Consider the following 23,524-nt stretch of genomic DNA (forward strand, 5'->3'; position numbering starts at 1 on the left):
CAGTATACTAGTAGAAATAGTAATAATGGTAGCAGTGGTACTAGTATGAGTAGAAACAATAGCATTGGGATGCAAATATTCTCTTTTGGTGTGTTCAACATCCTCCACAACAAGTCCTGTTAGTTTCAACTTCACATACCAAATTGTTCTTAAGATATTGCTTCTACGTCCTTTTGACAACCTGCATACAGATGGTGTTTTGTGATTTAGTTCATCTTCCCCCCTCGAAATTCCTCAAAAGTTTCACCTTCGAGCCATTAGGCATAGTTGTTACAGTAGTCACAGTAGTAGTAGCCATATTTCTAGAAGCAGTATTAGGTATAATAGCATTAGTCCCAGCAGCAGCAGTAGTCCTGATAGCAGCAGTAATTTTTAAACGTATTGCCTTTTGATCGGTCAAACATCCCTCTCATCAAGTCCTGGTAGTTTCAACTTAATAAAACTAGCAATTCCTATGAAATTGCCAATAGGACCTTTTGATAATCCGTTTGTTCATATACTTCTTGAAATTGTCCTCTCAATGCTGCTAACCTTACAAGTAGTTACAATAGAAGCAATAGTTGAAGTAGTAGCAGTAGTATTAAATATAGCAGTGATAGTAGATTAGTAGTAGGTGCATATTTTAGCTTTTGGTCAGGTGATCTTTCCCATTAAGCATTCTCTAAAAGTTCCAACTTAATATACAAATCAATTCCTTTGACAATTTATATGCACACAGCATCTTTTTATTCAGTTCAGATTTCATCTCAATATTGTAAATGGAGCAGTATGATAGTAGTAGTGATGGCGGTTGTAGTAGTAGTGTTAGCATACAAATATTGCCTTTTGATCATTTCCTTATCATTTCCTGAAAATTCCAAAGTAATATACTCAGTCATTCCGAGCTGCGCCCTTTTGAAAATCCCCATACACATAACGTATTTTGATTTAGTTCAACACTTTACTCAACATTCTCTCAAGAGCTCACTTGAATCCCCTTCAACTTTTTGGAAAGTAAAATCTCAATAATATATGCTATACGTAAACAATAAACGAATTGCCTTAAGGACTGCGGGGAGGTTGACATCCCCAAAGACATAATTACTGGATATTTCAATAATGCTGAACAAAATAGATCTCCTAAATTTGATCGGATGTATTATGGGGAATGATAGGCTTGGAAGGGGGAATCTTTACCCTAAATTCGGTTTTGACTCTTAAAAAGGGCATTAGAACTTCTGATTTCCAATGAAATATGCCCCGTCCGATCCAAAGTTTATACAACCACCTACTTCATAAGAACCTTATAGGCCCCGGAGCATATCTTATAACCACTCCCCTAGGTTTTGGGTGGTTGTGTCCACCATAAAGATACTGCTGTATGCTCTTTGGACTATTGTGAACAAGATGGCTATCTCGCAATTTTGATCGGATGGGTTTGGGGAAACGAAGATATCAGGGAGAGGAGGCTAGTTGTTCCCCATCACTCTTGACTCTTAAAAGGGAACTAGAAACATTTCCAATAAAGTAAGCCTCTTTTGAAGTTCACGCGACCACTCCTTCAACAAAAACTTTATACGCCCCCGTGGCATAACTAATAACTCTTACCCCCAGACTCTGGGGGGTTATGTCAACTCCAAAGGCCTTGTTACTTGATCTTTGGAGTATTTCTTGAACAAAGGACCATCTCAAAATTTCTATCAGATGTATTTTGGGGAAAATGACGTATTTGTAGCTTCCCTCTGATCATTTAAACGCTTAAACAGGACACTTCAATTGCTGATTTCTAATTCAATGAGCCCTCTCCGACGATTCTTTCTATAAAAACCTTATATACCCCCAGGGCATGGCTTACAACCCTTACACTGATTAGGGAGAGGGGATTGTCATTCTCAAAAACATAATTTCCGGACTTTTCGATTGCGTTGAACAAAGTGGCTATCTCAAAATTTTGATTGGATATGGATCTATTTCCAATTGAATTAGCCTCTTTACGACAGCTCCCTCTATACTAAGTGACCTGGTCTAAAGAAAAATATGCCTACATTGCTCTTTACTTAGCCAGTGCTATTGTGCCGCCTATAATAAGGGGTAGACATTTTTGCTGAAAGTCCTTTTTTATTTGATCCTTGTACTTTGGCTTTATTTTCTGCGTAAATTCTTATTAAGTAGTGACTTCCTAAGTAAAATAAAGTTAAACAAATGAAATTATCAGTAATAAAGCTAGATGCTTTAAACTGTCCCGCTATACTATGAAGACCCGCTATGCTTTACCACCGCCCCTAACGCAAATTTGGGCTATAGATTTGCACAATAGGGGGGGGGGTTAAAGTATAGTGGGTCTGCATCCAGAATGTGTTACGTACAACCATTCTGTGTATTATGAAGCAAGAATTGTTTTTTTTACTTCAAACCGTCCAAATACTTTACCCCCCCGCCCTTGTGTGCAAATATATAGCCCTAATTATATATTTACGTCTATTGTCACTAGTCTTTGTCTTGTCTCGTGCTAAGCTGAAAGAAACTAACGAAGAAATCGGTTAATTCCCGAATGTTACACAGCGTAAACTTAAGCGAGTGGCGTATAATACACAAGTACCAAAATTCTTTCCCCTATGGAAAAAAAAAGCTCAAATGAAATTCTCGATTTTCAAAAGCCTTATTTTCCACGGGGGGATTTTCCAAAGGGGGTATTTTCCACGGGGGATTATTTTCCGTGGGGGTGTATTTTCCGGGGGAGGGGGTATTTTCCGCGGGAGTATTTTCCGTGGGGGTATTTTTCGAGGGAAGTATTTTCTACGGGGATATTTTTCAGGGGGTGTTTACCGTGGGGGTATTTTCTGTGGGGGGTTGTACTTTTTTGGGGATATTTTCTGGGGGGGGGGTAAACACCGGGGGATAAACGCCTAGAGCCATAATTTCATACCATTAGTCTTAGTAGAAAAAGTGGTAGTAGTAGTAGTTGAAGTAGCAGTAATGACCGTAGCAGTAGTGGAATTAGCGGTAGTAGTACGTAAGTATTGCCTTCTGGTCAGTTTAAAGTTTCCCTCACCATGCCCTGAAAGTTTCAACGTATTGCTCTAAGCTGTTCCTAAGATATTGCCGATCCACCATTTTAACTACCTAATTATCCCCGCCATGATTGACTGAAAGTTCCAACTTAATACTCTTAGCTATTACTGAAATAAGCCCTTTTGACAAACATGGAAATAGTGTGGTTCAATTTAGTTCAACACTCCCCTCAACAACAAACAGTTCGTGGTAACGAACTGTAGTAAGGAGCGACCCGGCTCAATAGTAACCGAAACTCTAAAAAATAGAATTTTGACACCAGTAGTTACATCAAAAGAATCGTATTTTAATGCTGATTTTAAATATATAAGTTTCATCAAGTTTAGTCTTACCCACAAAAAGTTACGAGCCTGAGTAAATTTACCTTATATTTGAAAATAGGGGGAAACACCCCCTAAAAGTCATAAAATCTTAACGGAAATCACACCATCGCATTCAGCGTATTAGAGAACCCCTTAGTTGAAGTTTTAGATTGAATAATATAAAAAAAACTTCGTTTTCTTAAAGAGTTAAAGAGGCTGCGTCCCAAAATCGAACCTTAAAACGTACAGGAATTAGAAGAGGCAGTTGGGGGGCTGCCGCCCCCCAAACCCCCAGCTTTTAAAGACTCTTTTGTACAGGTTTTTTGTTTTTTTGCTAACCCCCCGCTCTTGGCTTCGGAAAGGCCCTCTTTTAATTAACAAAAAATTGAAATGAATGAATAATGGAATAACTTCGAAAAATGTTAAACACAAGAGGACAGGAGAACCATTGCGCCGAAACTAGTAATTAGTAACAATGAAGTCCCCCCACAAAAAAAAACCTGTACAAAAGAGTCTTTAAAAGCTGGGGGTTTGGGGGGCGGCAGCCCCCCAACTGCCTCTTCTAATTCCTGTACGTTTTAAGGTTCGATTTTGGGACGCAGCCTCTTTAACTCTTTAAGAAAACGAAGTTTTTTTTATATTATTTCTGTACGTTTTTTAGGACTATAAGAAGACTATTAGGAGAGGCAAACCCCCCGCTTTTAAAGACTCTTTTGTACAGGTTTAATTTTTTTTCATATTAATTCTGTACGTTTTTCTACAATCCATGGTGGATGTAATTTAATAATTCCTGTACTCCTCGTACAGGAATTAGGAGAGGAACCCCCCCCCCCCCCGCTTTTAAATCATTGTATAAAATAGAAAAAAAATAGATAGAATGACCGAAATGTTTCCTTTGCTCATAAGAAGCTAATATTCTGTTATCTCTCAAATGATAAGCTGTCCAGGTGTTATCAAAATTTTTTTGATGTTGTGAAAAAAAACCGCCCGTAAGGGACTTGAACCCTTGACCCGAGGATTAAAAGTCTCACGCTCTACCAACTGAGCTAATAACTTGCATATGTGTAAATATAACTTCTCAATAGCTTTTAAAAATTTCAAATTAACATGGGCTCTTATGGAGAGAAATCCGTTAATTAAATAGCTAATGGGTGGTTTCTGGAAAACAGGGAAGGAGTTATCGGATCGAGCTGAAATTTCGCGGATAAGCTCCTGGGCCGTAGGGGACCTTAACTTGTGAATTTCAGCCCGATCGGACAACGTTAAAAGGGGTGGGGGGTTGGAGGGTCGAAACTTTCGGGGGGTTAAGATTTTCCTACGAAACTTTCATGGGCACTTACTCGGAGAATTCCGCATCGAATGAGTCTTCGTACACCCAGATCCGATGTCGGATGTGACCTGTAGGCGTCTAGGAAAAAAAAGTAAATGAATTTTAAGTGGCTATGCGTGGTTTCTGGAAAACAGGGAAGGAGTTATCGGATCAAGCTGAAATTTCGCGGATAAGCTCCTGGGCCCTAGGGGACCTTAACTTGTGAATTTCAGCCCGATCGGACAACGTTAAAGGGGGGCTTGGGTTGACAGGTCGAAACTTTCGGCCAGATTTTCCCCATGAAGAAAAAGTTGGAGGGGGATGAAATTTTGCAGGTTTCTTAGTTGGAGCTCGGGCTACGAAATGCATCCCTCCCCATCCGTCTGCGACCACTGGAACCGAAGATCGCTTAACATTGTCGTGTGTCGCCTCTTTATAGAGGCACGAGTGTGCCTCCTTGATCTTAGTTGAAGATTTTTTGCCAGATTTTTTGCAGTGTTTATTTGTTTGTTTTTTTTCCAGGGGTGATCGTATCGACCCAGTGGTCATAAAATGTTGCAAGAGGGCTCATTCGAACGGGAATTAAAAGTTCTAGTGCCCTTTTTAAGTGACCAAAACATTGAAGGACACCTAGGCACCCTCCAACACTCATTGTTTCCCCAATATCACCGGATCAAAATTCTGAGATTGCCAATTTATTCACCATCGAAAAACCTAATAACTATGTCTTTCGGGACGAATTAGTTCCCCATGGTCCCCGTGGGAGGGGCTTCAAGTTACAAACTTTGAGCAGGGTTTACATATAGCAATGGTTATTGTGAAGTGTACAGACTTTTTCAGAGGGATTTGTTTGGTTTGTTGTGTGGGGGGGGGGGGGAAGTTGCGGGGGGTTAAGTGGGAGGATCTTTCCATGGAGGAATTTGCGATGGGGGAAGGGAATTTCAATAAAGGGAGCGCAGAATTTTCTAGCATTATTTAAAAAAACAATGAAAAAATAAATATGAAAAGTTTTTTCAACTGAAATTAAGGAGCAGCAGTAAAACTTAAAACAAACAGAAATTATTACGCATATGAGGGGTTCACCTCCTCGTAATACCTCGCTCTTTATGCTAAAGTATTTTTAGCAATTTCAACTATTTATTCTACTGGCTTTGTGATTCAGGGGTGATTCTTAAGGAATTGGAACAAAATTTAAGCTGTAATGTAAAGAGCAAGGTATTGACTAGGGGGTGAAACCCCTCATATACATAATAAAAGCATGCGAATATAGAAGCTCGCTAAGTAAGTTAATTCGTAAGTTAGGTATATTTTTTACTAATGAAAACGTTCGTAAAAAATTAAAAGTTCTAGCTGCCTTTTTAAGTAATCAAAAAATTGGAGGGCAACTAGGCCTCCTCCCGCTTTTTTTTTTATCAAAATCTTCCGATTAGGACTATGAGAAAACCATTTAGCCAAAAAAAAAAAATTAATATGCAAATTTCGTTTTAATTATTTATGTGCGCAGAGCCAGAATCAAAACATGCATTAATTCAAAAACGTTCAGAAATTAAATAAAAAAAAAAAAAATTAACTGAAAGTAAGGAGCGACATTAAAATTTAAAACGAACAGAAATTACTCCGTATATGTAAGGGGCTTTTCTTCCTCAACGCCCCGCTCTTTACGCTAAAGTTTTTTACTGTTTTAAAAAGTAGAGTTAAGAGAAAGAGTCAAATTTTAGCGTAAAGAGCGGGGCGTTAAGGAAGAAAAGCCCCTTACATATATGGAGTAATTTCTGTTCGTTTTACGTTTCAATGTCGCTCCTTAATTTTAGTTAAAAAAAAATAGTTTCTTTTTTATTTAATTTCCTGAAAGATTCATCTGAATGCCGATTGCTTTTCTGACACCAAAGGTCAAACATATCCCTTTTCAATAACAGATTGTTTATGCAAACAACGAGTAAATTGCATAACCTACAGCCTTTGCCCCGAGTGTCGTGTGTCTGTGGGGGGGGGGCTGATATCGACTTCTTACCTCTATTTGAAAAATAACCTCATATGCCTTAGAGGCATAGGGAGTAATCTCCTTTGGTTATTCTTACCCTTCTTTGGCTGGTTGATCTATTTCGGTACTTGTAAACACATACATTTAATACATTGTACACAATATTTTAGTACCCTTGATTAGTTACTAGCAGCCCGACAGAAAATGTTCCAATGTAAATTTCTAAGGAATCATTGAGTTCAACCACCTATTGAAGAACAATTTTCGCTTCTTATAGTTTACCACTATATAGAGACGCAAAAATAACTTTAATACATCTTTGAAAAATAAAGATCGGTGAAGTCAGATTGTGTTTTTTTTTTTATTTTATTCCGTTTTCCGTTGTAGGCTTTTTGGTCTACCTGTCTATTTTTTTTAAGTAGACAGGTAGATAGGTTATTTTTTTTCTACTCGTGCCTGTCTATTTATCATAAATATATTACCTGTCTATTTTTTTTTTGTACCTGTCTATTTTTAAAATAACCAATCCCATGGCACCTTATGTGTGATAACATGACACCGAGGACATCAAAATGCAACGTTTTTGGCCCCCCAGACCCTTCTTAGCTCTATTCATACCTGAAAGCTAAGATTTTCTAATATTCGTCTTATTGTTCTTTGAAAACAATGAAGTTTTTAGGAAGACAGCATGTTTTAGTCAGTGTTGCCCCGTTGAATCGTGAAAAAAAAATTAAGCAAGACTAATTATTTGAATTTGACAACACTCTTCGTCAGTAAAAATATAAGCATTAATGATATGCAGACTCCTTAAGACAAATACACCCTAAACCCCCCCCCCCCCACAAATTTTAAAGCTGATTGGCTTTCATATATCTTTTTCATATATCATATTTTTCATATATCTCATATATCTTTAGCTTGTTAATTTTCACCCATGTTTCTTTTTTTTATTGTTCATCCGCTGCTACCTTAAACTGTTCAACCTTAAACCTCAAAACGGATGTCTTTTTCTATATAACAGTTGTATTCCTTATTTTTGCTTAGTTTTTAAGATGCTTACAGTTTTGTAAGTTTTCATTTAGCCTATTCCAGCAACCAGATTTCATTGTAACTTTCCTTGGTACTTTAATAAAACAAACAATAAAGTTATAGATAAAACACGCGATGTGGGAACTGTATTAGACTTCTGGAATGATTCATATAAAAAACAAGCCTCATGGAGTGTTTTTATGCTGTTACCCAGACAACTAGTAAACAAGCAAAATAAATATTGAAAAATGGCTACTGACTGGCCAGCTGGGATTATATCATATGTCGAATGTGAATTCTTTACTAAAGAGCTTGATAAGTCGTCGTTCCATGAACTTGGCACATTAAGGTTATATAAGGCTCTATTATTTTTAGTTTAATCAGTTGTAATACAACCAATAAACTGTGTAATAATCTTAATAATTAACACTATAATATAAGTCCTGGTTTAGTATAGCAAAGTAAGTCTTATAGAAAGGATAGCATAAGAAAGTATAGTATAGTGTAATATAGAAAAAATAGTACAGTGTAAAACAGTATTAGAATATGGAAAGAATAGAATAGAAAAAGTATAGCACAGAGTATAGAAAAATGACTCCATCCATCTCAGGAGGCATAGTTACTGTGAATTGAAAGACAATATAATCAGATTTATATAATCATCATTTTCACTCAGAATAAATCACAAAAAAAAAATAGCCAAACGGTTAATTGCTGTGAAACATCTTAGTGTGCCGAATAAGTCCATATCTGTTAAGTAGTTTTTATACCTATGCATTTTTGTATTGTACTGATGCATATTTATAACTATCTTAAGGTAAATTTGTGCTTGCTACTAGTATATACATATTTGAACAAACTTATACGGGCTACTAGTCTCTAATAGTTTTCAAAACAAAGAGAAGCATTTTTTATACCAAAAGATTTTTAAATGCTAATTTCAAACGGATTTTGTTCACAAAACTAATTAGAGTTTCCATTTTATGTATTCATTTCCAGATATTTAGTCTTCTTCAGTCTAGATTCAGTCTAGATTCTAGATGTTCAGTCTCGATTCAGTCTAGATTCTTAGACTTCATAGGCAAAGAGTTTTTTTTTAATGTACTTTCTTATCAAGGAGGCACACTCGTGCCTCTATAAAGAGGCGACACACGACAATGTTAAGCGATCTTCGGTTCCAGTGGTCGCAGACGGATGGGGAGGGATGCATTTCGTAGCCCGAGCTCCAACTAAGAAACCTGCAAAATTTCATCCCCCTCCAACTTTTTCTTCATGGGGAAAATCTGGCCGAAAGTTTCGACCTGTCAACCCAAGCCCCCCTTTAACGTTGCCCGATCGGGCTGAAATTCACAAGTTAAGGTCCCCTAGGGCCCAGGAGCTTATCCGCGAAATTTCAGCTTGATCCGATAACTCCTTCCCTGTTTTCCAGAAACCACGCATAGCCACTTAAAATTCATTTACTTTTTTTTCCTAGACGCCTACAGGTCACATCCGACATCGGATCTGGGTGTACGAAGACTCATTCGATGCGGAATTCTCCGAGTAAGTGCCCATGAAAGTTTCGTAGGAAAATCTTAACCCCCCGAAAGTTTCGACCCTCCAACCCCCCCCCCCCCCACCCCTTTTAACATTGTCCGATCGGGCTGAAATTCACAAGTTAAGGTCCCCTACGGCCCAGGAGCTTATCCGCGAAATTTCAGCTCGATCCGATAACTCCTTCCCTGTTTTCCAGAAACCACCCATTAGCTATTTAATTAACGGATTTCTCTCCATAAGAGCCCATGTTAATTTGAAATTTTTAAAAGCTATTGAGAAGTTATATTTACACACATGCAAGTTATTAGCTCAGTTGGTAGAGCGTGAGACTTTTAATCCTCGGGTCAAGGATTCAAGTCCCTTACGGGCGGTTTTTTTTCACAACATCAAAAAAATTTTGATAACACCTGGACAGCTTATCATTTGAGAGATAACAGAATATTAGCTTCTTATGAGCAAAAGAAACATTTCGGTCATTCTATCTATTTTTTTTTTCTATTTTATACAATGATTTAAAAGCGGGGGGGGGGGTTCCTCTCCTAATTCCTGTACGAGGAGTACAGGAATTATTAAATTACATCCACCATGGATTGTAGAAAAACGTACAGAATTAATATGAAAAAAAATTAAACCTGTACAAAAGAGTCTTTAAAAGCGGGGGGTTTGCCTCTCCTAATAGTCTTCTTATAGTCCTAAAAAACGTACAGAAATAATATAAAAAAAAACTTCGTTTTCTTAAAGAGTTAAAGAGGCTGCGTCCCAAAATCGAACCTTAAAACGTACAGGAATTAGAAGAGGCAGTTGGGGGGCTGCCGCCCCCCAAACCCCCAGCTTTTAAAGACTCTTTTGTACAGGTTTTTTTTGTGGGGGGACTTCATTGTTACTAATTACTAGTTTCGGCGCAATGGTTCTCCTGTCCTCTTGTGTTTAACATTTTTCGAAGTTATTCCATTATTCATTCATTTCAATTTTTTGTTAATTAAAAGAGGGCCTTTCCGAAGCCAAGAGCGGGGGGTTAGCAAAAAAACAAAAAACCTGTACAAAAGAGTCTTTAAAAGCTGGGGGTTTGGGGGGCGGCAGCCCCCCAACTGCCTCTTCTAATTCCTGTACGTTTTAAGGTTCGATTTTGGGACGCAGCCTCTTTAACTCTTTAAGAAAACGAAGTTTTTTTTATATTATTTAGTTGATTTAAGACTATTTTTGGGTACTTGCCACGGGTGACAGAATGCATTGGTCTTACATTATTTGGGATATGTATTTGCACTTTAGGAGGGTGGAGCCCTCTTTTAGGAGGTAAAGGATGTGGCACTAGACCCTTAAGGTCTGAATCGGCGGTGCTGACCTCCGTCTCAAGGCCCGTAAGCCAGAAAGTACAATGGGGGGATGAGGGCCAGCTATCCTGTGCTTTTGCCCCTAGTGAACCCTAGTACACTAGGTGTCGTGTACCCTAGTGTACCAAGCCCCTGGGGTACAAATATATAGCCTAAATTTGTTTCCAAAATATTATATATTCATCAAATTTTGGTATATTTCATTAAAATTAACTTAACTTTACTTCTCGAGTATGAACCATTATCCCCACAAGTACTCAATTTTGTGCCAAAGCACAAAATTTTTGGCTTTGGCATCAATTAAAGTCCAAATTTTAAGCCACTTATTACAGAGTATTAAGTAAAAAGTTTCAGCCTTTTGTTTTCAGCGATGTCAATTTTTGAAGATTAAGTGTATGTCCATCGCCCTCTCTCAGGCATAGGTAAAATGAATGTGCTTGGGAATAACCCCAACAGAAGACTATACAGCCTTAGCTCAGATGAACTGCGGCTACCCGGCATTTTCATTTTCCTCTTTATCATTTTCTTTCTTACTATCTGCATTCACCCCCATAGTCTTGTGTTTTTTTGTATATTCTGTGCTAGAAAAAATTGTATATTCCATAAAATAATTACATTCTCTTACTTTGAATCCATTTTACCCCCTCCCACGCTCATTTTTTCTGTTGATCAGCTTGGTTTTTTTCTGTTGATCATTTCTTCTGTTGAGGTTATTCCCAAGCTGATCATTTTACCTAAGCCTGAGACAGAGGGATGGACATACACTTAATCGTCAAAAATTGACAAAAGGCTGAAACTTTTTACTTAATACTCTGTAGTAAGTGGAAACTGGTGCTACAAATGTACTAATGATATTAATTAGTATAAAAAACCTTTAAAAAGTGAATTAAAAATTTGTCTATATTCATTTTTGTTACGTTTTTACGAGTCCGAGAAATATTTTCTCTTCTAGGGTTGGGGGGGGGCTCAAACCCCCTAACCCTCCTGGATACGGCCTTGAAGGTGATGGTGATCTTCTTCAGATGTCGTAAGAGAAATCTACGTATATTTTTGTATATTCTGTGACTGCAAAAATTGTATATTCCATAAAATAATTACATTCTTTTACATTGAATCCATTTTCACCACCTTTCTTTTCCTTAGTTCCTCCTTCCAATTTCCTCTTCCTTCCAATTTCCAATAAAACCCTCCTTATTTTTCCTTATTTTCCTTATTTTAGAAAATTAAAAACAAAGGAAGTTTCTTTCTCACCATTAACTTTCCATTAGCTGTATTGCTGCTTAAAAGTGAAATGGAACAAAAATCATAAAAAAAAAATATTTGGTAAATAGATAATTTGGTAAAGACTTATCATTTTTACCTTCTATCATTTCTTTTGTACCAGAAAATATGTTTCGTTTATAAAACAGATGGATATCCGACTAACAAAATATTAAAAGTTATGATATAATGCACAAAATATTTTTAAATATTTCTTGTCCTTGTATATTAAAAAAAGTTGATGTATGAGGAACTAACGCACGATTTTATTGGTGTAATTTCTTTACTACGATGTAATTACACGATTTAAGATGTACCTTCTTTTTCGCGGAAGAACACATGGAATATTTAATGTGGAGGCAAAAAAGGGCGTGATTTATGTTTAAGTCTTTCCTTCTTCTTCATGAATTTAACAACTCGAGAGTAAAGTATGATTTTTTAGCTTCTACTTGAAGTGAAAGAGAAACTTATATTAACTTTTGAACTTAAAAAAATTTTTTTTAGCTAAACCTGATTTCTCAACTGACAACAAAACATAATGACTTCGTTAAATCATAGTAACAAAAGCTTGGGCTCTATGAGTTGTATTATTAATCTTCTTGAATTTCCACTGTCTTCCATTCACACAAGTGCATCAGGTATGTCCCATAATGTATCCTGAACAACCCTATGCACAGTCATAAGAGACAAAACAGAGCTGATATCCAGCCTGTTTTGCAGGGGGCTCTTAATGAGCTTCAGCAGAGAAAGTTTTCCTCTTTGCTGCAGCACTGGATTGAGACAGGGATATCAATACTTTTATGAACCTGTAGAGGGTCAAGAACAAAAAATATCCAACGCAGTCATTATAAACCCCTAAAAAGAACCAAAACAGTGCAAGATCTATTTTAATTGACAGACAAATAATGCAGTAATGACCTTGAAATTGGAGCTAGAAAAACAAATCTCTAGGGTATAATTTAGGGTCCGAGTTAATAGCTGAAACTTTGACTCTCCTAGTGCAACTATTTTCTAAGATAGTGAAAAACCCCTCAGCTAGAATTGTACCTCATCTAGTGTATAGCCCATCTCTGCTTATTATGGTAGTTGATTACTAGAAATTTGTATGTAACCCAACTTCTTAAACTTTAGGGTGTGAATATAGACTAAAATAGAAATAATATATTCTCTACACCTGTAACAAACTTAAAATCGAGCTACACGTCGTAGATCCTGCCACTATTCTCAATTATATTTTCCTCATATTTTATTCCTTTTCAATATTTTATTTTATTAAATTAGGTGACACCGTTTATGGTCATTTCCCCTGATCGACTATTTTGATATGCGATAAATCCGCTATTTAGTGACAATCAAGTTTCTTGAATAGCATTTTCTTCAGTATTTGCGTCACACCAATCGGAAACAGGGACCCAAACACAGTAATATTACCAAATCTTATGATAAAATCGCCAATTTTTTAGTAAAATCACCAAACAAAAAAAAGTCACCAAAATTTTCAATTTTTAGATGGTTAGAAAAACAAAAGAGATGTCACTTTTTGTACTTAGAAGCCGCACATCAAGCCTCAAAAATGGAAGAACCAGAAATTAAAAGCCTGCTTTTAAAGAACAATAAGGTAAGCGTTATCTGCCACTTATGGAGAAAGGTGAAAGAGTTTAAGGTATTTACCAACACCAAGACGTTGATATTTCACACTTGTTCTAAAAAAAATAATTGACCATTTTTTTCTTTTTTTAATATATAAGTTTTTTGTGCAACTAACTTTTTTCTGGATTACGCTTGAAACTCATGGCTAAAGATCTTCAACCATGTTGATTCCGATGGTGCGCTTTTCCTTCTGAACAGACATGATTTTTGTCCATTCAAATTCAATCCGTTTAAGTCCGTTTTCAAATAACAAAAATCCTTTCCATAATTAACTTTTACTGTTAAGATAAAAAAAGTTGTTATTTCTGAATCATAATTGTAATTTTGTTATTGAAATTGAAATTTGTTATTAGGTAGTTTTTTTTAAGTGTTTCCTGTTTTTTACTTGCTAATGGGACTGCGAAGGGAAGTGTTCTATCAGAAAATTTAAACCTCCAGTTAATTATTTTCGACCAGAGAGATTAAAATGGTGCGCCAGATTCTATGCATATCCCCTCAAGAGATGGCATCAAATGGCGTCTTCGATGTCATGTGGCACTTTACGATAATATTATCAAGAAAAATTTATAAAATACCCGTAGATACAAGCATTAGTATCCAAATGAGATGATAAACAGCTCTCTGCGATGTTTCGGTGTCTCTGACCTAACAAAGAAAAAATGAGACACATCAGCGTTTCAATTTCTTCTGAAAATTCGCCAAAAAATCTTTCTCACTGTTTAGTTTCTATAAAACATATTATTTTAGTTTGGCTTGCTAAGGGGGCTGATGCATCCGCTTGACAACCTCTGTGGGCACAGTATGTTTCGGATCAAATTCAATACAGTTTCTATATATCTCAGTTTTTTCGCCTTAATACCCTTAGTTATAAGAGCAGTAATAGTAGTAGTTAGTAGTCCATGAAAGCTTCACCTTAGTATCCTAGCTAGCACAGCAGCAATGATTGTAGTAGTATTAGTTGCAGTATGCATATAGCACCTTCAGTTTCTTCGACATCCCCTTAAACACATGCTGAAGGTTTCAACTTCATGTTATCAACTATTCCTGAAGCATTTCTGATGCATCCGCTTGACAACCTATTTGAACATAATGTGTTTCGAATTAGTTCCATACAGTTTCTATGTATCTCATTTTTTTCGCCTTAATACCTTTACTTTTAATCTCAGTAATAGTATTAGAAGCAGTAGAATGACTACTAGTAGTCTAAGCTTGAGTGGCAGTAGTAATAATAGAAATAGTAATAATAGAAACAGGAGTAGTAGTATGAGCAGATGCAGAAGTATTAGGCTGCAGATATTTTCTTTTGGTTATTTCAACATCCCTCTCAACAAGCCTTGTTAGTTTCACCTTCACACACCAAAATGCTCCTAAGATGTTGCTGTTAAACCCTTTTGACAACTTGAATAAAGAGGGTGTGTTGTGACTCTGTTCATCTTCCCCCACTCAAACTCCCTTGATAATTTCACCTGCATATCCTTAGGTATAGTTGTGGTAGTAGTCACAGTAGTAGTATTTATAGCATTGAATAGCGGTACTATTACTAGTAGCAGTAGTATTGACATGTTGTCTTTTGATCAGTAGAAAATCACTCTCATCAAGTCCTGGAAGTCTCAACTTAATGTAATTGGCCATTGCAGTGACATTGCTGATATGTCCTTTTGATAATCTGTATTTTCATATACTTTTTGAAATTTCCATCTCAATGCTCTTAGCCTTGCAATAGAAGTAGAAATAGTAGTAGCAGTAAATGTAGCAGTAACAGTAGAATTAGCAGCAATGTACACATAATACTTTTCCCTTTAAGCATTCTCTGAAAGTTCCAAATTAATACCCATATCAATTCTTGAGATACGCTATTTTGACAGTGTCCATGCAAATAACGTCTTTTGATTTTGTTCAAATTTCAGCTCGATCCTGTGTGGTAGTAGCAGTGGTGGTAGTTTTAGCAGTATTTTTAACATGCAAATATTGTCTTTTTGATCATCTCCCTTATCATTTCTAGAATTTTTCAAATTAGAATCCTTTTGACAGTCCGTATACACATAGCATGCTTTGATTTAGTTCAATATTCTCTTCATCATTCTCTGGAAGGCTCACCTGAATGCCGTTCGTCTTTTTGCAAGGTGAAATTCAAACATTCATAGCTTTCTCAATAACAAATACTATGCATAAACAATGAACGAAATAACTAACTCACAGCCCTTGTCCTGAGGACTCTGGGGAGGTTGACATAGCCAAAGACATAGTTGCTGAACCTTACAATAATGTGGAACAAGATAGATCTCTTTAAATTTTGATCAGACCTGTTTTGGAGAATCATAGGCTTATGGAGGCTGATTACCCTACATCCACTTTTCACTCTTAAATGGGCACTAAATCTTCCGACTTACAATCAAATGAGCTCCATCCGATCCAAAGTTTATGAGATACCCGTTCCATGAAAACTTGATATGCCCAGAGGCATAACCTGAAACCCTTGCCCATGGGCTCTGGGGGATTGTGTCCACCCTAAAGAAATTTTATGTGATTTTTGGACTATTGGTAGCAAAATGGCTAGCTCACAATTTCAGTTGAATACGTGTCGGGAAAAGAGGCCGTCAGGGGGGGGGGTCTAGATGCTTTTCATCATGTTTGACTCTTAAAAGGTAACTAGAAATATACATTTCCAATCAAATGAGCCTCTTCTACAGTTACACGGCCACCCCTTCCACGAAAACCTTATATGCCCCTGGGACATAACCTACAACCCCAACCCCCATGCTCTGGGGGATTGTGTCGAAACCAGAGGCCTTGTCATATCATTTTTGGACTATTTTTGAACAAATAGCTTTCTCAAAATTTCTATTGGATGCATTTGGGGAAAATTTGCGGGGGTTAAGGGTGACTGCTTACAAATAACTTTGACTCTTAAGGATGGCACTAGAACGTCTTATCTCTAGTCCAATGAGTCGAGTCCGGAGTTTATACGATCAGATTATCCATATAAACCTTATACATCCTTTGGGCATAACTTAAAACCCTTGCGCTGAGGACTGTGGGAGGGGGTGTCCTCTTAAAAGACGTATTTTCTAGACCTTTCACCTACGCCGAACAAAAAAGTGAGGGGGTCTTGTTGCCCTCCAATCACTTCTGACTATTAAAAAGGGCACTAGCCCTTTCAATTTCCAATTGAATGAGCCCTTTACAAAACTTCTACGACAGCAATTGGCCATTCCAAAATTTCTATCAGATGCGTTTTGGGAAAATGCGAGGTGTGTGGAGGGGAGGGGGTGTCCACCCTCCGATCACTTTTATTCTTAAAAAGGGCACTAGAACTTCTGATTACCTATCCAATGAGCCCCCTCTGAAGTTTGTACGACCACCCTTTCTCTAAAAACTTTATATGCTTCAAGGGTATAACTTACAATCTCTGTCCTAAGGGCTATGGGGGGTTGTTATCCTCAAAGACACAATTTTCGGACCTTTTCTCAAAATTTGCTGTCTCAAAATTTTGATTGGATATGTTTGGGGAAATGGGTTGCGTCAGAGGGGGGTCGGTTGCCCTTCAATCGCTTTCAACTATTAAATAAGGCACTAGTACTTCCAATTTCCAATCGAATGAGCCCAATTCGAAGTTTCTACGACAAAAATGGCCATTGCAAAATATCTATCAGATACATTTTGAGGAAATGCGAGGTGTGGAGGAGAGATCATACAACCTCTGATAACTTCGAATCTTAGAAAGGGCACTCCTTTTGATTACCAATCCGATGAGCCCGCTCCAAAGTTGCTACGACCCCCTTTTTTTTGTGAAAACCTTATATGCCAGGGCACAACTTCCACCCTGAAGGGCTGCAAGGGGATTCCCGTCCTCAAGGACATAATTTCTAGACTTTTTAACAATGTTGAAAAAAAGTCTCTATCAAAATTTTGATTGGATGTGTTTGGTAAAATGGTAGGCATGGGAGGAGTGTTAGTTGAACACTAACCACTTTTGACTATTAAAAAGAGGTCTAGCCCTTTCAATTTCCAATCTAATGAGCATTTTTTGAAGTATCTACGAGACCTCCTTTGATACGAAGTGCCCTAGTCTAAGAAAAACCAAAATAAATAAATGAGGGCAATAATATATGTAGTCCACATCGCTTTTTAATTGAGCAGCACTATTGCGCTATTTGTGATTTATGCATATTTTGCCGAAGACAAAGGCTTTTTCTTGCCAAAAGAGAATAAGAAACAATTTTGTGCGTTTTCATCTATTTATTTATATGCTTTTCCTTTCACCTCCACTTTTACTTTGCTTTCCATTTTGATTATACCTTTTGTTGTGCTATACTTTTTTATTTTAAAATATAATGCGAATCCATAATTTTGAGAACCTTAAAAGTAATACTAGTTTAAGCTTCTTTTGAATTTTCCAATCTCTTCTTGAAAACACTGCTGTGTCAGAGGTCCTAATAATTTTTAATCTCTATTGTGCTGATGTTAAGGTCCTATTTTTTTAAGGTCAGTATCTATTTTATGTTTTCTTTTTTTTCTACGTAACTATACGATGATAGGCATGGAAGCATGGCCTCTTCTGAACTAGACACTAAAATAACAAATTGTTACTTAACCAATGTCTGGAAATCTCTAATAATTAGATTTCCAGAGTTGTTTCTAGTTTAACTACGTCTCTGACCCCCCCCTCCCTCTGCACTCCAGGGACACCAATTCACAAAAATGTAGGCGGGAGTAACATTAATTATCAACTTTTAAAAACAGGATATGAAAAGATGTTTTTTCAAAGTCTATGGGACAGTTACTCCCACTCTGCTCCTTTTCCTAAATTGGAACCCCTGCATCACTTTGATGCCTGGGCATAGCCCTAGGCTATATGTGAAACTATTTTTTTTTCAAGTTGAAACTTTTTGCTATTATGGGCGAACAATCAAAGTCAGCAAGCTTTTCTATACACCCTTGGACTATTTTAGACACTTAACAGGGGAAGGGTACTGGGTCACAATTAAATTAGAAGTGACTGAATATCACACTAACAATAATTTTGAGAATTCTAAGATTTTTTATTCATATTTTTTCATCTCTCCATAGGTTCATGTTCTAATTCATGAGATGCTTTTAATTTCGTGTTGGCGGATCCATGTTCTTCCAGAGCTACTTCAGAAGCTGCCATCTAGTTTAACGGAGAAGGATGACAAGACTTCAACCTTAGAATTGCTCCTCTATGGGATAGTAAGTCGACCGTTCCTTTTACTGTTTTACTATTAGTTCTTTAACGTTCATGCAAAGGCAGAACCATTCAAGAGGGGGGATCGGGGTAAGCTCTCCGGGTGCCAAGGCTATTGGATGTCGCGGCTAGGTGGTTTCCCGCTTTGATCAAATCTTTAACTTTGAATTTAATTTTTTTGGCTTATATTTGGGGTGGAAAGGAAATGCTTTAATTAATTCTTTCCCGGGCACCACAAACCTTAGAAAGATTTAATGAAAATTAAATATAATAGAAACTAAGTAGGTCATGTACCTGCTGCTAAGGACCTAGTGTGTTAAGTGCTTGAGCAGTTGGACTAAACAGAAAAGTAGAGGTTAATTCCTTATAGTTCTTTTATAGTTCGTTAAGGTAAAAGTTTGCTACATAGCATTGGTTTACGTCTGTGACGTATGTGTTTAGGCCCATTCAGAAAAAGAAGCCAAACAACCCCTGTTTTAAAAAATATCCCTTGTTCTTCTTCTTGAAATTTAAGCCGGTAAACAGAATAAAAAGTTAATTGCACCTGACTGGCTCTCCTGTGCGTAATTTTAGCAGGGCAATTTTAGCTGTGCGTAATTTTAACAGATTGAGCAGGGCTCAATCTGTCGGCCATAAGACAGAGGTGAAAAAATGACGAAATAACGAAAAGAAAGATAACAGAGGAGACCGCCTCAGTTACTAGGTGGTTGCCCGCTTTGATCAAATCTTTAACTTTGAATTTAATTGTTTGGCTTATATTTGGGTTGGAAGGGAAATGCTTTAATTAATTCTTTCCCGGGCACCACAAACCTTAGAAAGATTGTATGAAAATTAAATATAATAGAAACTAAGTAGGTCATGTACCTGCTGCTAAGGACCTAGTGTGTTAAGTGCTTGAGCAGTTGGACTAAACAGAAAAGTAGAGGTTAATTTCTTATAGTTCTTTTATAATTCGTTAAGGTAAAAGTTTGCTGCATAGCATTGGTTTACGTCTGTGACGTATGTGTTTAGACCCATTCAGAAAAAGAAGCCAAACAACCCCTGTTTTAAAAAATATCCCTTGTTCTTCTTCTTGAAATTTAAGCTGGTAAACAGAATAAAAAGTTAATTGCACCTGACTGGCTCTCCTGTGCGTAATTTTATGCGAGTAAAAAGAAAACACATTTTTTAGCCGCAAGTTTTTTATAAGTAGTCCTTCTGTTTCTTTGTGGCTCGTTTTTTCAAACACGGGATTTACTTATCAATTATACGAGGGGAGTTTTTTAAGTAAGGTTTGTTTAAAGATAAGTAAACAAGGAAAGACTATTTTAAAAAAGTAAATTTATTTTCAGAAAGTACATACTTTACTATATTTAACGACATGGTTGCCAAGTTTGTTCCAACACTTATCATGCCTGTCAACTAATTTTAAAGTAACCTCTTCAAAATAACTCGCTGCTGCTCTGATAACCGAGAATTCACTGCCGTTTTTACGTTATCGTCATAATTGTAACGGTTGCCACTGATGTCTGGCTTGAGGTGAAAAAACCGATGATAATCACTTGGCACAAGATCAGGACTATTAGGTAGGTGGTCTGAAATTTCCCAGGCCAAAACTGTCCAACAAATCGTTGATCTGGCTTAGGTCTTGCATTATCATGAAGAAGGACAATTCCCTTTGTCGGCATGCCAAGTTTTTTTTTAATCGCTTTCCAGAGCCTTCCAAGGGTTCGGCAGTATGCTTCTGCATTGATAGTGATTCCTCGTTCCATGAAGTCGACCAACAAAACACCATGCCTATTCCAAAATACCGGTGCCATGATTTTGAGCAGGGATAGAGTCTGTTTGGCCATCGTTGTGCACTTATGTTTGAAAGTTCTAAAGCAAAACTGGCGAGCCATGAAAAAAAAAACAACAATGAGAGGTAAAACTCAATGAAAAGACAACAAACGAGACTGCGGCCAGTAGAGAGAAAAGATGAAAGACTAAACCAACGCGGATATTTCGCCTGTGTGCAAACTAGTTCGATGTTCTCATTGAAGTAACTCTAATAGCTTCTTTTCCCTACATGGATCAATCGCGACAATTATATTTATTAATATTGGTGGTGGTTTTACTTGTTTTTAGTTCAGTGTTTTATCTTTGTTTCTCTTGTGATGAGGACGCGTAGTTTGCATACAGGCAAAATATCCGCGTTGGTTTAGTCTTTCATCTTTTCTCTCTACTGGCCGCAGTCTCGTTTGTTATCTTTTCATTGAGTTTTACCTCTCATTGTTGTTTTTTTTGTACTTATGTTCAAATGGACCTTAATTCAAAACACCCCTCGTACGTTTTTCTTTTGAGTTATTTGTTCTGAATCCTACTCTGACGTAATAAATAATACCCAACGCTATGTTCTAACATAAGTTATAATAGTGTTTTTTTTGTTTTTTTTTCTCTTTAGTTTCGGGGTGGGCTACATACGTTAGATTGAGCTCTTAACCTGGTGAACTGATCACACAACGATTCATTAACTCAGTATTTTTTCCTATTTATATTTTTGGTATAATTCATTCGTCTTTTTGTAATTTTTTTAGTTCACTATACTCAACCTACTGACTGAATGTCTGGAACACATTATCTTATATATTTGCACTTTCGTTTGCGTTCGTGCTGTTTAAGGACTCATTGGAGAGCTCCGGTAACGTTCTAAGGTCTTTAGCAAGTCACGCTAGTATTAGTCGATAGAGTTTTCATTTACGATAGATTATACGATTGCTAGATTGTTCTGGATTATTTAAGCACCAGGGACATTACCCCATCTTAAGGACTTTGTTCCATCAGATGGGACACTGTCCCATCTTAGTTCCTGATATTTCCATGTTTTTAAAATATACGCAGTTGTGCAAGTTTTCACTTAACCAATTCTAAAAATCAGGTTTTATTTCAATGTCCTTGGTACTATCAGACCAAGGCATATTTACTAATTATATAATTAGTATTTAATTATGTATATATTACTAATCACCAGGTTGCTAAATTCCAAGCGATCTCCATGTGTCTCTCCTAAATGCGAAATTTGCACTTATTTCTTTATTGCACTTGCCATTAAGGGCATTTTTTTATTGCACTTGCCATTAAGGGCATTTATTGCATTTGCCATTAATATTATTCAAAATTTGAATTTTTTCGTCCATATAATGGAAATCTAGCTTTCCCTGGCTTTCCTAATATGAAATCTGGTAACATTTAGATTTCCCTAATATTAAGTATTTTACTGGTCTCAATACCAGTCTTGTTTTTTGGAAGCCGCCTATGGACACAGTGGAACTGCTGCGATTGAGCAAATACTACTCGAGTTTAATTCAAATTTTAGCCAAGGTTTCTTTCGTGTGAATCTTCTGGAGTTTTGTCGAGTGGGGCAATCTAAGGAACCTTGAGTTTTAGTATAAAAGCTATCTTGATTGCAGCCTTAAATGTAACCTAGTAAAAGACGAACATCGGCCAATAGTAACCCAAAATTGATTATTTTGAAACCAAACCGGAGCAAAATTAAAAGTACACCGTTGGAATCACTATGGCCGAAGACCCTATAAATGAAACTTACTGTCCACTAACTTGAGAAACAAGGCGAATCACTTGTTTTTTTTTTTGGGGGGGGAAGCACTTATGTTTCCTCCTTTTTTTTCCTTCTTCACTGGTAGTGGAACACTCGAACACATAACAGAGAACTGTTTAAGGAATCATTTTAAAGGAGTATCACGGATAAATAAGCATAGCAACGGATAAATAAGCAATATTATCAAGGATAAATAAGCACAAACATACAGCCCAAATTATGGGGGTGAAATTGAAGCCTTTAGGGAGCTGATTTGACAGAAAGTCATTTAAGACTCTTACCTTGTTCAAATCCTATCATGTAAATGTTTTTCAATCAAAATTACTCGTGGTCTCTGAGCGTACCCGCGCAACGCTATCCGCCCCTGGTTCTTCGCCCATCAAACAGTTCGTGGTAACGAACTGTAGTAAGGAGCGACCCGGCTCAATAGTAACCAAAACTCTAAAAAATGGAATTTTGATACCAATAGCTACATCAAAAGAATTGAATTTTAATGCTGGTTTTAAATATATAAGTTTCATCTAGTTTAGTCTTACCCATCAAAAGTTACGAGCCTGAGAAAATTTGCGTTATTTTAGAAAATAGGGGGAAATACCCCCTAAAAGTCATAGAATCTTAACGAAAATCACACCATCAGATTCAGCGTATCAGAGAACCCTACTGTAGAAGTTTCGAGCTCCTATCTACAAAAATGTGGAATTTTGCATTTTTTGCCAGAAGGCAGATCACGGATGCGTGTTTATTTGTTTTTTTGTTTTTTTTTTCGTTTTTTTTTCCCAGGGGTGATCGTATCGACCCAGTTGTCCCAGAATGTTGCAAGAGGGCTTATTCTAACGGAAATGAAAAGTTCTAGTGCCCTTTTTAAGTGACCAAAAAATTGGAGGGCACCTAGGCCCCCTCCCACGCTAATTATTTTCCCAAAGTCAACGGATCAAAATTCTGAGATAGCCATTTTATTCAGAGTAGTCGAAAAACCTTATAACTATGTCTTTGGGGACGACTTACTCCCCCACAGTCACCGTGGGAGGGGCAATAAGTTACAAACTTTGACCTGTGCTTACATATAGTAATGGTTATTGGGAAGTATACAGGCGTTTTCGGGAGGATTTTTTTTGGTTGGGGGGAGGGGTTGAGAAAAGGGGGATATGCTGGGGGAACTTTCCATCGAGAATTTGTCATGGGAGAAGAAAATTTCCATGAAGGGAGAGCAGGATTTACTAGCATTATTAAAAAAAAAACAATTAAAAAATAAATGTGAAAAAGCTTTTTCAGCTAGAAGTAAGGAACAGCAA

At 37.0% G+C, this 23,524-nt stretch overlaps 2 protein-coding genes across 4 annotated transcripts in view; one reads left to right on the forward strand and one right to left on the reverse strand.

Annotated features, from left to right (window-relative positions):
• The window catches only part of LOC136034959 (2-oxoglutarate and iron-dependent oxygenase JMJD4-like), a 42,430-nt gene extending 34,666 nt beyond the window's left edge, over positions 1–7,764 (reverse strand). The window contains exon 1 of the mRNA XM_065716510.1: positions 7,704–7,764. Coding sequence (XP_065572582.1) covers positions 7,704–7,749 — 46 coding nt within the window. The 5' untranslated portion in view covers positions 7,750–7,764. The remainder of the gene's footprint in view (positions 1–7,703) is intronic.
• The window catches only part of LOC136034958 (zinc finger MYND domain-containing protein 10-like), an 82,549-nt gene that overhangs the window by 2,397 nt on the left and 56,628 nt on the right, over positions 1–23,524 (forward strand). For 2 of the 3 annotated variants that reach the window (XM_065716507.1, XM_065716506.1), the window contains exons 1-3: positions 7,908–8,021; positions 13,309–13,417; positions 18,520–18,660. In XM_065716507.1, coding sequence (XP_065572579.1) covers positions 7,921–8,021; positions 13,309–13,417; positions 18,520–18,660 — 351 coding nt within the window. In that variant the 5' untranslated portion in view covers positions 7,908–7,920. Of the gene's footprint in view, positions 1–7,907; positions 8,022–13,308; positions 13,418–18,519; positions 18,661–23,524 lie in introns of those variants that run through there. The other variant, XM_065716508.1, reaches the window with a different exon arrangement.

This window comes from Artemia franciscana, chromosome 13 (genome assembly GCF_032884065.1).
Source record: "Artemia franciscana chromosome 13, ASM3288406v1, whole genome shotgun sequence".
Taxonomy (NCBI): Eukaryota; Metazoa; Arthropoda; class Branchiopoda; order Anostraca; family Artemiidae; genus Artemia; species Artemia franciscana.